Genomic DNA, 12,061 nt, shown 5'->3' on the forward strand with positions numbered 1-12,061 from the left:
TACAAGTTGTGGGTGCTTGGAGAGGTGTCAGAACAATGTGAATGTCAGAGGTGGAGATTAATGGTGGTTTCTTCTCCGAGGAGTGTAGGTCTGGATATGCTCTTCAAGAGAGGATACAGGAACGGCTGCTAAATCACCCCCTTTGTTGCTCGCCTGTCACAGAGTGGCCTGGCATTTTCAAAGCAGCAGATAGGAACATCATCACCGTGTAGAGCCATGGGAAATAATTGTCCTCCATTGTGTTGATGTAGCAGTGATGTAGGGTTCCCGTAGAAAGTCAAGACTCCTTTAGAAGAAGAGAGAAGGCATTCCTCTCTATGAACAACCGGTCATCTGTCGTGTGATGATCCTTAAGGATAACAAGAGAAACTGGCATTTCAAAATGAACCCTGAAGGAAGTCATGCAGCCTTTCTTCCTTTTTCATCTATTCAGGGACAGCTAAAAACAAAAAGTGAGATAATGATGTAAACTAAACTTACATGCATAACTCAAAAGATCCGAGTAGAGGAAAAATGTCTCAAATTATTGGGGTTTTAAGGCTCGTTTTTGCACATTTAGAACAGCATAAATGACTTAGAGTTCCATAGTTGTATACACAATACTTAACTTGTCATATGATTGTTCACCCAGAAGTGTGTCCAGTACAAGTTGCAGGTCTAAATGCTGGCCATTGCACAGGAATATGAGTTTTGTTAGAAACCCAAAACAGACCTAAAGGAGGCTACACATTGGACTTATACATATATTTGTATCATCTATGGTTTCTTATTCTAACCTATATGTCGTCCATGTATTTGCTTCTACAGTGACCCTAACCCGGGGCTCAGTGATAAAGTCCACACACATGGTTCTCTGCTTAAATCCAGTGTGCCCATGGCTCACCTTGGCTCTGTGATGCCAGTGAAGGGCCTCTGAACTGTCAGATATTAATCAAATATGTCCTTATCAAATCACCCATTTCTATCTAATTATGAACACATTCAAGAAATACTTTAGTAATTCATGTTTTCATCACCTTAGTTTTAATTTATGAGCACATTTTACAGATAAATCATCCTCTTGCTGCCTCACCCTTTTCAGCCCACCATTCACAATGTGAGTGAAAGTAAGTGAAATTGCTGCTATTTTATTCCCCTTACGGCAACTCCCAATGTGTTTTTTGACCTGATAAATCTATTTTCATGTATTTGATGTGTTGAATAAATATAGGTATCATTGAAACACTGTTTTAGAAACTAAAGCGCACCCTTATTAAGTATGTGTGTCACCAGGAACTTTCTAAATGAGACATTCAAAATCCGTTTTTGTCTCTTACCTTAATTGCTGCTGCAAGCCAAGTTTTCGTCACATTTAAATGCACTTAATCTCCACTCAGTGTCAGCCCGGCTCCAGAGGCCCATCCACAAAGGCCTAATTGCACAACAAGCACATAACGAATCACTGGAAATAACAGTGTCTGTGTAAAGAACACCCAAGGCTCTTAACGCTGTGAATTGTGAATGCAGCCTCCTCCGTTCTGGGTGAAATGGCCCCATGGATCTTCATAAAGAGGCCACAGCTCCCCGCACCGCAGCCGCTTACATCCATCCGAGTGCCACAAGGTCCCCTCTATAATGTGTGTGTTTGTGAGAATGCGAAAATTCCCAACGGCCATCAGTGTATGATATGGGAGTGCACTGTATTAATCACACTGACCTCCGCATGGAGAAGTGACAGAGGAAGCTGGGAAGGGAAGGGCACGCAAAGGGTCACATGCAGCATCACAGAAGGTGGACATATTGGGGACAGGAAGGAGAAGAAGAGGCGTGAGAGAGTATTTGAATGCAGAGTGTGAAAGATATTGCAATAACATGAATGAAATACTAACATACATGGAGAAAAGATTTGTTAAGAAACTTTTAAAGTGTCGTTCTTATTTCAGATTTTCTGTGTTCATCTAGTTTGCAATTTTATGTAAAGCTATTAATCAGCTATATACATTTTATCAATGTCTAGAATAGTCTTTAATGGGATTTAAGTATTGGATGCCACCAAATAAGTTTGGCAAAATCTGCCATATGTTACAAATATTAAACATATTGCCTCATTTCTCAAAAAAGCATGTTGTAAAGGGCGTTGATTTACCAGCATGTTTGACTCTACTATTGCTGAGAGTCTTTACAGAGACTGCTTCGTGTAGCCTTTTATCCTCTGCTGGGAACTTTTTGCACATCTTAGGAAACTCTGCAATAAAAAGTGATTTCAAGGACCCCTATAGGCCATTGGATTTAAGCCATAAAACAGCCGGTAATAGGATTTATAAAAGGGGTTACCAGAGGTAGGCTACTCTCAGGTCCCTTTTTCATTTTCACTTATTTGTTGTTTTCACAGGTATCTTATATAAGTGTGGGGTTGGGTGGTGTTCCCATGATCACACAAGTACGATGCAAGATGTGTGGGCAAGTTAACTTTTCTTGCAAATATTTATTTTCCTGCAAAATGTCTTTATTTAATCTAACCTTATTCAAACCCATTATGTGGGAATTTACATAAGCTTGTCACATATCAAAATGACTATAACAGAGAGGCTTTAAAGAAAAACACAATAAATGTTTATTTTTTGTATTTGGGAAGGTACCTCTGTAAATTAAGTGTTATCTCCAATAGCAGATACAAATACTTTTGAATAGCCATTGCTTTAACCATGATTCATAGCTGGAGTCTCTGAGACTCTAAACTAAAATGATCTAAAGCATGTCAGTTAAAAATCATACTTAAAAACAATTTCCATACATGGTTAAGGTCATAACGTCACAACATGCAACGTTTAATATGAGCATGACAAACTGGTTAAACAGTCAGACCTGTCCCTGTCTTTATCTTCTGAGCAAACGTGGATTGCATTCACAATGCAATTTGCCACCAAATGAGTCTTTGACCTCTTGAGCCCTCTGAAGACCCGAAGCAGAGAAGTGTTGCCCTTCTTCTGCATCATCCAGTAGCCTTTAGTTATGTAACTGAGAGAAGACGTATTAATCAACAACATGTTGTTTGTCCAAGTGTTTGACTTATGCCTCGGAGCTGCAGACAAACCATTTGACTGGATGTATTGAAAAGGTGCCGTGTACTGCTAAGTGCACCATGGGTTAAAAAAAGCATTACCGTGACGGAGAATATAGGCGCTTCTTAGCACTCAATGCTCGGGGGCATGGAGAGAGTTACTGAGGGTGAGCTCTGGGTCTTCCTAACCTTGGGCTCTGCGACTTAAATAACGCCTACACACCAATGGTATGAGTAACAGTAAATACTTAGACACAAAAACACATGACCCTGTTGTCTTGATGCTAATCAGGGACAGCATACACTGCTCTCTGTCACATGCACATCAGGATATTACTGTCACATAGGGTAACTGTACAGCATAATTATATCAGCTCCAACCACAGAAAGTTCACAACAGAACCTATTCATGGTATTTCCAATAAGTAAATAATATGGGGATGTTATTGCTGTATAACAATTACCAGGGTTGGGAGGTCAACTTTAAAAATGGAATCCGTTATAATTACTAATTACCTGTAAAGACAAATGTAAACAGTAACCTAATCCTAACATTTACAATATAAAACGTATACCGATTACTTTCCATAACTTTTGGTTAACCTCAATACATCAAATGCAATGACAATAAATACAATATTCAAGACTTGCTTCACTTGGTGTTGTGAGCAATTTAAAGTATTTAAATGTGTGCATATGTGATATATCGTTCTTTATTTTTAAATATAAATTGTAACATCGTAGCCCTTGTAGTAATCCAAATGTTTCAATACTGTACAAGTAGTCTGATTATGTCCCTTTTTTTTCAACTTTTTTTCAACTTTTATAGACTGATTACGTAATCTGGTTACATGTAGTTTGTTACACCATAAACCAGACATTCACATTGATCAGATTCTTAAGAGAGGATTTTGAAAGCAGATGGCTCCCTCTGCTGTTGGCAGCTGATATCACAGGAATATACTTGTTTATTTTATCATAAACATTGTTTAAAAAAAAAACATTTGTGCGGGGAACTTTAGGTAACATGTTTTCAATTAATATGTTAAATAATTTGGGTTTGCAGGGACTTCACATTAATACATGTCCTGCAGAACTAGCTATATCGGCAAAAGTATGTGGACAAATAAATATCAATCGCTAAAACATCATGTTATATCAATGATTTCACACTGTATGATCAAATGTACATAAATACATAATACATACAATTCATTAAAAAAAGCAGTTTTAAATAAAGACTTTGTTTTAACGCAATTGTATCTAAATCATATTTTAATAATCAGTCAACACAATACATTTTATTTGCAATCCTTAAAACAGGAACAAAAAAGCTGAGTGGCAAAGAGGAGAAAATAATAAAAAAGGTATTTTTTGTGTATTCTTTTTGCACCATTTTACTACATATGCCACTCTGTATAGTACATACATGAAAAGAGTTCCTGTACAAATCCATATATCCCTCTTAACTTTCTGTATCAGGCACCTTTAGGAGCTACTAGCTGCTCAAAGTGCCACTGTTGTCTGGGGTGATGGGTGCAAGGGCGCAGGAAGAGGCCCCCTGTCTTCACTTCTTTTGGGCTGCTTTGTGGGAGCCCTCCTTCCTTCAAAACCTCCAGACACAGCTGGGACTGCTGGTGGACGAGCTGACCGCTCAGCTGTAAGAGAAAACAGACAGTTAGCCGAACACTCACTCTGACCATCTATTCAGATAATAGTAACTTTCTGCCTTGCCTTTATGAACGTCCACTGCAGTCTGCTGGAGGTTGGTCGGTGTGTGGAGCACGGAGATAAGACCGCCCTCTCATCCTTGGCGTCCAAACACAAAGCCCCCATTGGACCCCATCGCACTTCTAACTCAGAGTTCAGTTCGCAGTGCTGCAACGACAACAGAGATCATCTTTGCCACTGTGTGTTAGCTGTCTGCAGAGGTGGTCTTTCGTATAACTTTTACCCATGGAACTTAGTGACATAGTGATTGATTCAAACAAAGTAGATCTTGTAGAATTAAGTATGAAATTGCTGGTTATCAATAGTGTTAACGTTAGCTATTTCCGGAAATTAAGGGACATTAATTGATTTATGGCACACTTTTGAAATAACATACTTTTTCATCTTTGGTTTTCAGGGTTTGGTTGTAAATGTTCCATGTCAAAGGGCTCAAATCCATGTGAAATCACACATCATTGGTGTTCAAGTCCAAGTAAAGTTTTCTATTTGAGTCTCAAGTCATCAAATGTGTCTGTCCGACTCAAGTCATGTAAACAAGTCCGTCTTAGATTTTTATAACAGTGTCATGGTTACCTGGCTGCCTGTCCCACTGCACGGTGCTATGTTCATGGCCCCGCCCTTTGGCCCCTGCCCTCGAGGGTAGTCTGCACAGCTGCCAGTGCCGACATTATACAGCTTCAAACGGGAACAAAAATGATATATCACACTGTCATGTGCCTCAATGTATAGTACACATTGTGTGTGTGTGTGTGTGTGTGTGTGTGTGTGTGTGTGTGTGTGTGTGTGTGTGTGTGTGTGTGTGTGTGTGTGTGTGTGTGTGTGTGTGTGTGTGTGTGTGTGTGTGTGTGTGTGTGTGTGTGTGTGTGGGTGTGTGTGTGTGTGTGTGTGTGTGTGTGTGTGTGTGGCCTAGCATTACTATACTTGTGGGGACCTAAATCTGTTTAGTGTTTACACAGTCACGTGTGGGGACTCACCTCCCTTATGGGGACAAATTGGAGGTCCAATCATTAATTTTAGGGTGAAGACTTGGTTAGGTTAAGGGTTAGGGTTAGGTATGTGTTGATTATGGTTAGGGTTAGGATAAGTCTCCAGGAAATGCATGTAATCAATGTAATGTCCCCTGAAGTGATGTGTGTGTGTGTGTGTGTGTGTGTGTGTGTGTGTGTGTGTGTGTGTGTGTGTGTGTGTGTGTGTGTGTGTGTGTGTGTGTGTGTGTGTGTGTGTGTGTGTGTGTGTGTGTGTGTGTGTGTGTGTGTGTGTGTGTGTGTGTGTGTGTGTGTGTGTGTGTGTGTGTGTGTGTGTGTGTGTGTGTGTTCGTGTTCTCTACCTCTCCTGACAGTGCAGGTCTGTCCTGAGGGATGTAAAGCTGTGGGTAAACTGTGGTCAGGTACCAGTGGAAGTTCCTACAGCCCAGACTCCTCTTAAGCCGCAGACGCTCTGTGATGTTAGGGCTCTCAGACTGCAGAGGAAAAAAAGAATGATGTCTGTAAATCTTATATATTTGGTAAACATCAAACATTTCCCAAATTGGGATCAATAAAGTTCTATCTTATCCTATCTTATCTTAAACACCCAAATCAAGTATTTAAAAATATCCACACCAGTAATACACACCTGTCTGATGAAATGAGCAAGTGTGTCTCTCCTGTAGAAGATCTTCCTGTATGCGTCCATCCAGGTGTCTGCGACCCGGATCTTGTTCCTCTGGATCAGCTCGTCGTCTGGAAAGCTGTAAGGCAGGTGGTGGTGGTCCAGGTGGGCCACACGGGAGCAGGGAACCACCTCCAAGGAGCCCCCGCATGACCACACCTACAGGAATAGAGAAACAGGTTTGTGACCCTTTAGGTTTGCTTTTTGAGTTTCAATAAAATCCATTTGCAGCTTGCAAAAAATAGCACATTCACAGACACAGTCTTATCTGTCATAAACATGCTACAATTCCCAACTGTTATTTAGAAAGTTGTCAAAAGAAAGCAAGTGGTCATATAACATTTCCCTTTTCAAACTTGAACCTTTGTCAACTGGCCCAAGCCTTCCCAGACACTATCAACCTGAGATTTCCATTTGGAAAAGGCATCATGTCCCAGCACTACATTCCTGAGTCCCTGACAGAAGGCAACTGAATCACTCAGCCAAAGCATCGCTTAAAAAGATTAGGTGACTTAGGATGAATAATCAATGCAATCTGTCTTCCCTCAGTCCTGTGTGAGCAGGTGAATTGGAGGACTTCGATAGGAAAATTGATAATTTAAATATGTTTTGCTTTACCCTGATAGACAGCTCAATTTGTTCCTCTCCCCACAGCAGCATCCCAGGGTCGTAGGCTCCCACACTCTGGAAGAAATGTCGGTCGATAGCCACAACTCCGCCTCCTAACACGGGGCTCCTGTTGGTACAGTATCTGAATCACTTGCCAAGAACAAACACAGGAGAGACAATGCAACTCCAGTCTAAGTTAGCAAGGACACACTAATCTCAGAAATCAGCCTAGAGCAGTGGTTCCTTTTGGCTTATGAGCCACAAAGTCACACCTTGTCATGGTTACTGTATATTATGAGCTACAGTATGAGCACTTACAGAAAGAACCATTTGTATCTCCTTTTATGCTCTCGTGAAAAATGTGCTCAGTGCTTCCTCTCAGGCTTTATTCAACATACCTTCTATATTAAACTGCTGTATACTCGTGTCATGGGAGCACAATTGATATCTCTAGCTGTGAACTCACTGCACAGGTCGAACCGCTGAGTCTGGGTCCTTTTCTTGCAGCTCAGGCTTAGATTCCCAGTAGAAGTCCAGTCTCCAGTCAAACACTCCCCTGACTGGCCACTGGGTGGCATTGTACTGGAAGGTCTGCCAGTCTATCACATCCATGATGGGGGACACCACTCTGGTCCTGCGCACAGACCCCACATTAATAGGAACAGTCATTCAAATATGTATTTTTTTGTATTGAAATGCATCAAGTATGGTAATTCACAATGAGGCTGATGTTATGAATTCAAAATCTGTTTTCACAGTCAAGATTTGATAATATAATATCATTTAAAAGTACTAACCAGCCTTTCTTTCTTGGTCAACTTTCACTTAGTATTCTACCCTCCCTCTTAGTAATGGTCATTTTGGGTCTCTTTGTGGTCATTGTGGTTGTTTTGCATCTCTTTGGAGTTGTGTTGTGTCTTTTGAAGTATTTTTAAATATGTTAGTGGTCATTTTGCATCTCTTTTTAGTTGTTTAGAACATTTTTCATGTTGTCTTTTTGAATATCTCTGTGAGTTTTTTGCATCACTGTTGTTGTTTTGTTGCTATTTTGCATCTCTTTGATGCTGTTTCTGTTGCTTTGAGACTCTTGCTTTCTTTGTGGTCATAATTGCTCTCCTTGTCAATGTTTTGTATTGACTTCCCAACAAGATAGATTGCATGGGGCCTTCTGACAAGTGGCTTATTGACCCCTTGGGCTGTGTGCAATGAGTAAAGAAGAAAAAAAAGTTTCTCATCAGTTTGTGTTGACGTGTTTCTTTTTAACTGCCGATACAGTATGTGTTTAATCTGTCTCAGGCTTATGTCGCATAAGCCAAGTTTTGAGACACGCACACTTTTTAGGAGTCTGTTCTGGTTCACATATGTTGTTTCAGATATGTCTCTCTCGCCTGGTGATGCTTGGAGGAAATTAAGTGAGAAGATTAAACATGGGGGGGTTGGGAAAAGGGTCAAATATGTGGCTGTGGAGTTGAGCGGTTGCAGATTCCAGGTCTGAGAGTTCAGCCTAATTACCTAGTCTAATTAGAGCCACACTGCAGGCAGCCTGAGACACAAGACTGGAGCCAAATCATGAGAGCTGAGCTTTGGATACACCCACAGTGCATGTCTCCCATGCCATACTAACGAGTAAAGACAACTAATAACTCTGAACCCTCCCTTTTCTCACTTCTCCCAAGTGGTTCTGTCAAACAGCAGAACACAGGAGAGAAAGAAACAGACAGAGTTTGGACCCTGCTGCTGGGTTGTTGTTTTCAAGACCAAATGTATGTCTTAATTATAACCCTCCCCTTATTGTAAAGTGATTTTGAGTTTATGAAAAGCGCTATAGAAATACAATTTATTATTATTATTATCAATTGTTCTCTGTGACAAAACTCTAATTAGTTTACATATTATATTTTTGGGATTCAACCAACAGAGTCATTTAGAATTAGTGTCATTCAAATGACAAATCAGGCATTGGAATACCAATAACTTTGCACAGTTTCATTATTTGTGCACACAATTAGATGTGAGTACCTGTCCTGGGCAACTCTTTCCAGCAGTGGTTCCAGCCAGCCCTTCTGGCATTCACAGTGGGAGTCCATGAACACCAGCACCTCCCCTGCAGCTCTGGCAGCACCCAGAGTACGACACCCTCCAACACCCAGGCGCTTGGTGCTGCGAATCAAACGCACCCCGTCCAGATGAGACACATACTCACTTAGCACACTCTTCAGGTGACCTGGGGAGTAAACAGAGGCATGGACACGTGGTCAGATCAGGTCATGGATGGATGAACTGATGTGGCCGGATGGAGGAACTCACCGTGCTGGCTCATGTCGTCCACCAACAGAACCTCCTGCAGGTACTGTTTGGGTGCCGTGTCCAGCACGCTGTGCACGGTGCGCAGGAGCGTGGACCAAGCCTCGTCATGGAAACAGATAACAACACTGGTAGAGGGCAGAGACTCGCTGTACTGCTCCCCAAAACACCTGTGGAAAACAAATGCACATCAAAGCGACACATTCATTTACTTTGAAAGCATCAGAAGTTGGGTCGGTTCGGCTGATAAGTCTTGGTGTATATTTTAAGTCCGTGCACTCACTCGGGATGGCGTGCCTCGGGCAGCCTGCGATGGAGAGAAATCTTCTCGCTGACCACCTCGTTGAAGCCGTATTTCTGCACCAAAGAAGATTCCACTTCCCTCTCCTCCAGCTGCACCGCTTTCCCCATTTCACCGTGCGTCGGGGGCGCAGGGGTGCGGGTGTCCTTATTTGCTCCAGGCAGAAGCACCTTGTACGTTCCCTTCCTCTGTTGTGGGTTCTTGGTGCCCTGCATAGATGGTACAAATAAAAGCTGGTCCTCTTGCAGAGATTTTAGCGGGGCGAGATCCACACCGAGCTCTAATGCAGGGTCCCGCGAGTCCACGATGACCTCCAGGTCATTGGGGATCCCCTGGAGGGGTCGGCGTGGAGGGACAGGATTCTGGTGACTGTGGACTCGGTCCCGGTTTAAGAGGTCAGAGAGAGCCAGAGTTACCAGGGCGAACCCGAGCAGCAGCAGCCAGAGGCAGAGCACCTTCCTCCTCCGGACTATGGCTCTGCCCCACAGCCTCATCATGAAGAGTGCAGAGAACAGGATAGGAAATTGACCCACCTTGAATGACCCATTTTGTTAGCTTTGACTTAACTTTGAGTTCGATTACATTTCAGCACTGCATGGAAAAGCAGAAAGTAGGCTAAATAACTCGCCCCGTTAGTCTTCTGGAGTGTATCGCTGCATCCATGGAGCAGCAGACCTGGGATGGGAGTGACAGACGAGGCAGGTTCAAGACACCCCCTCAACTTCTTCTTTCATGGTGTAGGTGCGCACACTTTGCCTCTCACCCAGCTCACCCAGCTCATCCCGGGGTCCTAAAGCCCGCGTTGATCCGAGCTCAAGGTCTAAAGATGCACCTGATGGATCCACCTGCTGTCTCAACCCTGAAAGCAATCCCAACAGTTATCTGATCAAAGGGATTTATTTGCCAACATTTTCAATAGGTCCAATAGTCTAATGGAAACCACTGTAATGCAAGCTGCTTCTCTCAAAGTGTTTAATTCAGTCTTTTTCATGATTTATTTAATTTTGAAATGACTCATTTGGAGGACTTTGTGTTTAGTTTGAATTTAATATGGCACCAGTTCTCTTTCAAAACTCGGTTTGTTTCGCAACAGAAAAACAACATTCTGTTATAAATAAGTCCACGTTGCAGTGAAATGAGACAGTGTTTTTATTCTTCCTGCAGTATGTGAGAGTCGGCTTGGTGGAGGCGTCTCCCCGGTGCGTCACACATCAAAGATGCTATCGCTGGCCAGCTGGCGGCGGGCCTCGCAGTCCCATGACCACTGTCGATGCTGGGAAGCGGGGCGGTGGTAAAGTCAGTCCCTGGTTCTCCGAGGGGATCTTAGCAGTCTGTTTTCAACTGAGTTCAGACAACCATGCACACAGCAAAAACCACAGTGTACATTGTACTCTATAAGAGTAGGCTACATTTAACACCAGTCTCGGGGTGTATATAGGTCCAAGAGTTTGGTGTTCTCTGAACACTGTCAAAAGTGTAAAATATAAACGCCAAATAAAGAGTTAGATTTGAACACTTTGGGAGTCAACATATACTCTAGTCCATCTTTATTTGAATTTACTTTTTTAACAAGTGGAAATAGTTGTTCCTACTTGATCAGAAGGAATTTTACAAAGAGGCACTGAAATAAAAAATTTAGAGAAAAGTGAAAACGCCCTAAATGTGAGGTAAGGAATGGAATATGCAAAACGTTCCTAATGCTGTTATACCAAGTGGCCTCAGGGTGGTGTTTTCTTTATGATGGTGGCCAAGAGGTCAGTCTGTATACCAAAGTGTCTTCACCACATCACTAGAAAGGAAGTCCATATGTGTCAGCCTGCTTCACACACTCTGCTCTGTGTTGTGGCTGGATGAAGCTGTGAAAGGCAGCTTGGCTTTGAAAGCTGTAGCCAGAGATCAGTCCCCTCCCCCCCCCCCCCCCCCCCCCCCCTCCCTGACAGTGGTGTGGGTGTCTGGATGGGTTGAGTGAGTGAGTGGGATTAGCAACTCACAGCCTTCTTCCCATTGTTCTCAAAGACACTCAACCCCCCTCTGCTCAGGATGACAGGGCAGAATGACTTGTGATGATTGTGATTACAGTACACAGAGGAGGGTTGGGGACACCTGGAGAGACAGATTGAGAAGTTGAAAGAGTAAAGGAGGGCTTCAGAGCAACAAGATGACGGTGTAGCAAAGAGGGTGGAAATGATAGAGACATGAAAGATCACAGAGACGGAAAGAGTTTAGAAGTGACCAGTTTTTCTGTCTCCTTGTGGGAATAAGTTTAGAAGCTTCAAGGTTGAGAAGAAAGAAAGTCCTCATGTCTTTCCAGTGCTGCACTGCACATTGAACACCGCATATGTCCCGACCTGCAGCCAAAACACACACTGAATTGGAGTTTCCACGGCCAGCACATTTGCAGACACATGCATAAACATAAATGGAGC

At 42.6% G+C, this 12,061-nt stretch overlaps 1 protein-coding gene across 1 annotated transcript; it reads right to left on the reverse strand.

Annotated features, from left to right (window-relative positions):
* Positions 1 to 3,543: 3,543 nt before the first annotated feature.
* On the reverse strand, positions 3,544 to 10,341 carry LOC117563001 (polypeptide N-acetylgalactosaminyltransferase 15-like). Its single transcript, XM_034241101.1, has 10 exons — positions 9,618 to 10,341; positions 9,338 to 9,504; positions 9,050 to 9,254; positions 7,497 to 7,664; positions 7,040 to 7,157; positions 6,386 to 6,580; positions 6,099 to 6,230; positions 5,345 to 5,446; positions 4,775 to 4,918; positions 3,544 to 4,698 (listed from the first exon to the last, which is right to left on the reverse strand). The coding sequence occupies exons 1-10, from the start codon at positions 10,130 to 10,132 to the stop codon at positions 4,519 to 4,521; spliced, it is 1,926 nt and encodes a 641-aa protein (XP_034096992.1). The 5' UTR covers positions 10,133 to 10,341; the 3' UTR covers positions 3,544 to 4,518.
* Positions 10,342 to 12,061: the final 1,720 nt, after the last annotated feature.

This window comes from Gymnodraco acuticeps, unplaced genomic scaffold (assembly GCF_902827175.1).
Source record: "Gymnodraco acuticeps unplaced genomic scaffold, fGymAcu1.1, whole genome shotgun sequence".
Lineage (NCBI taxonomy): Eukaryota > Metazoa > Chordata > Actinopteri > Perciformes > Bathydraconidae > Gymnodraco > Gymnodraco acuticeps.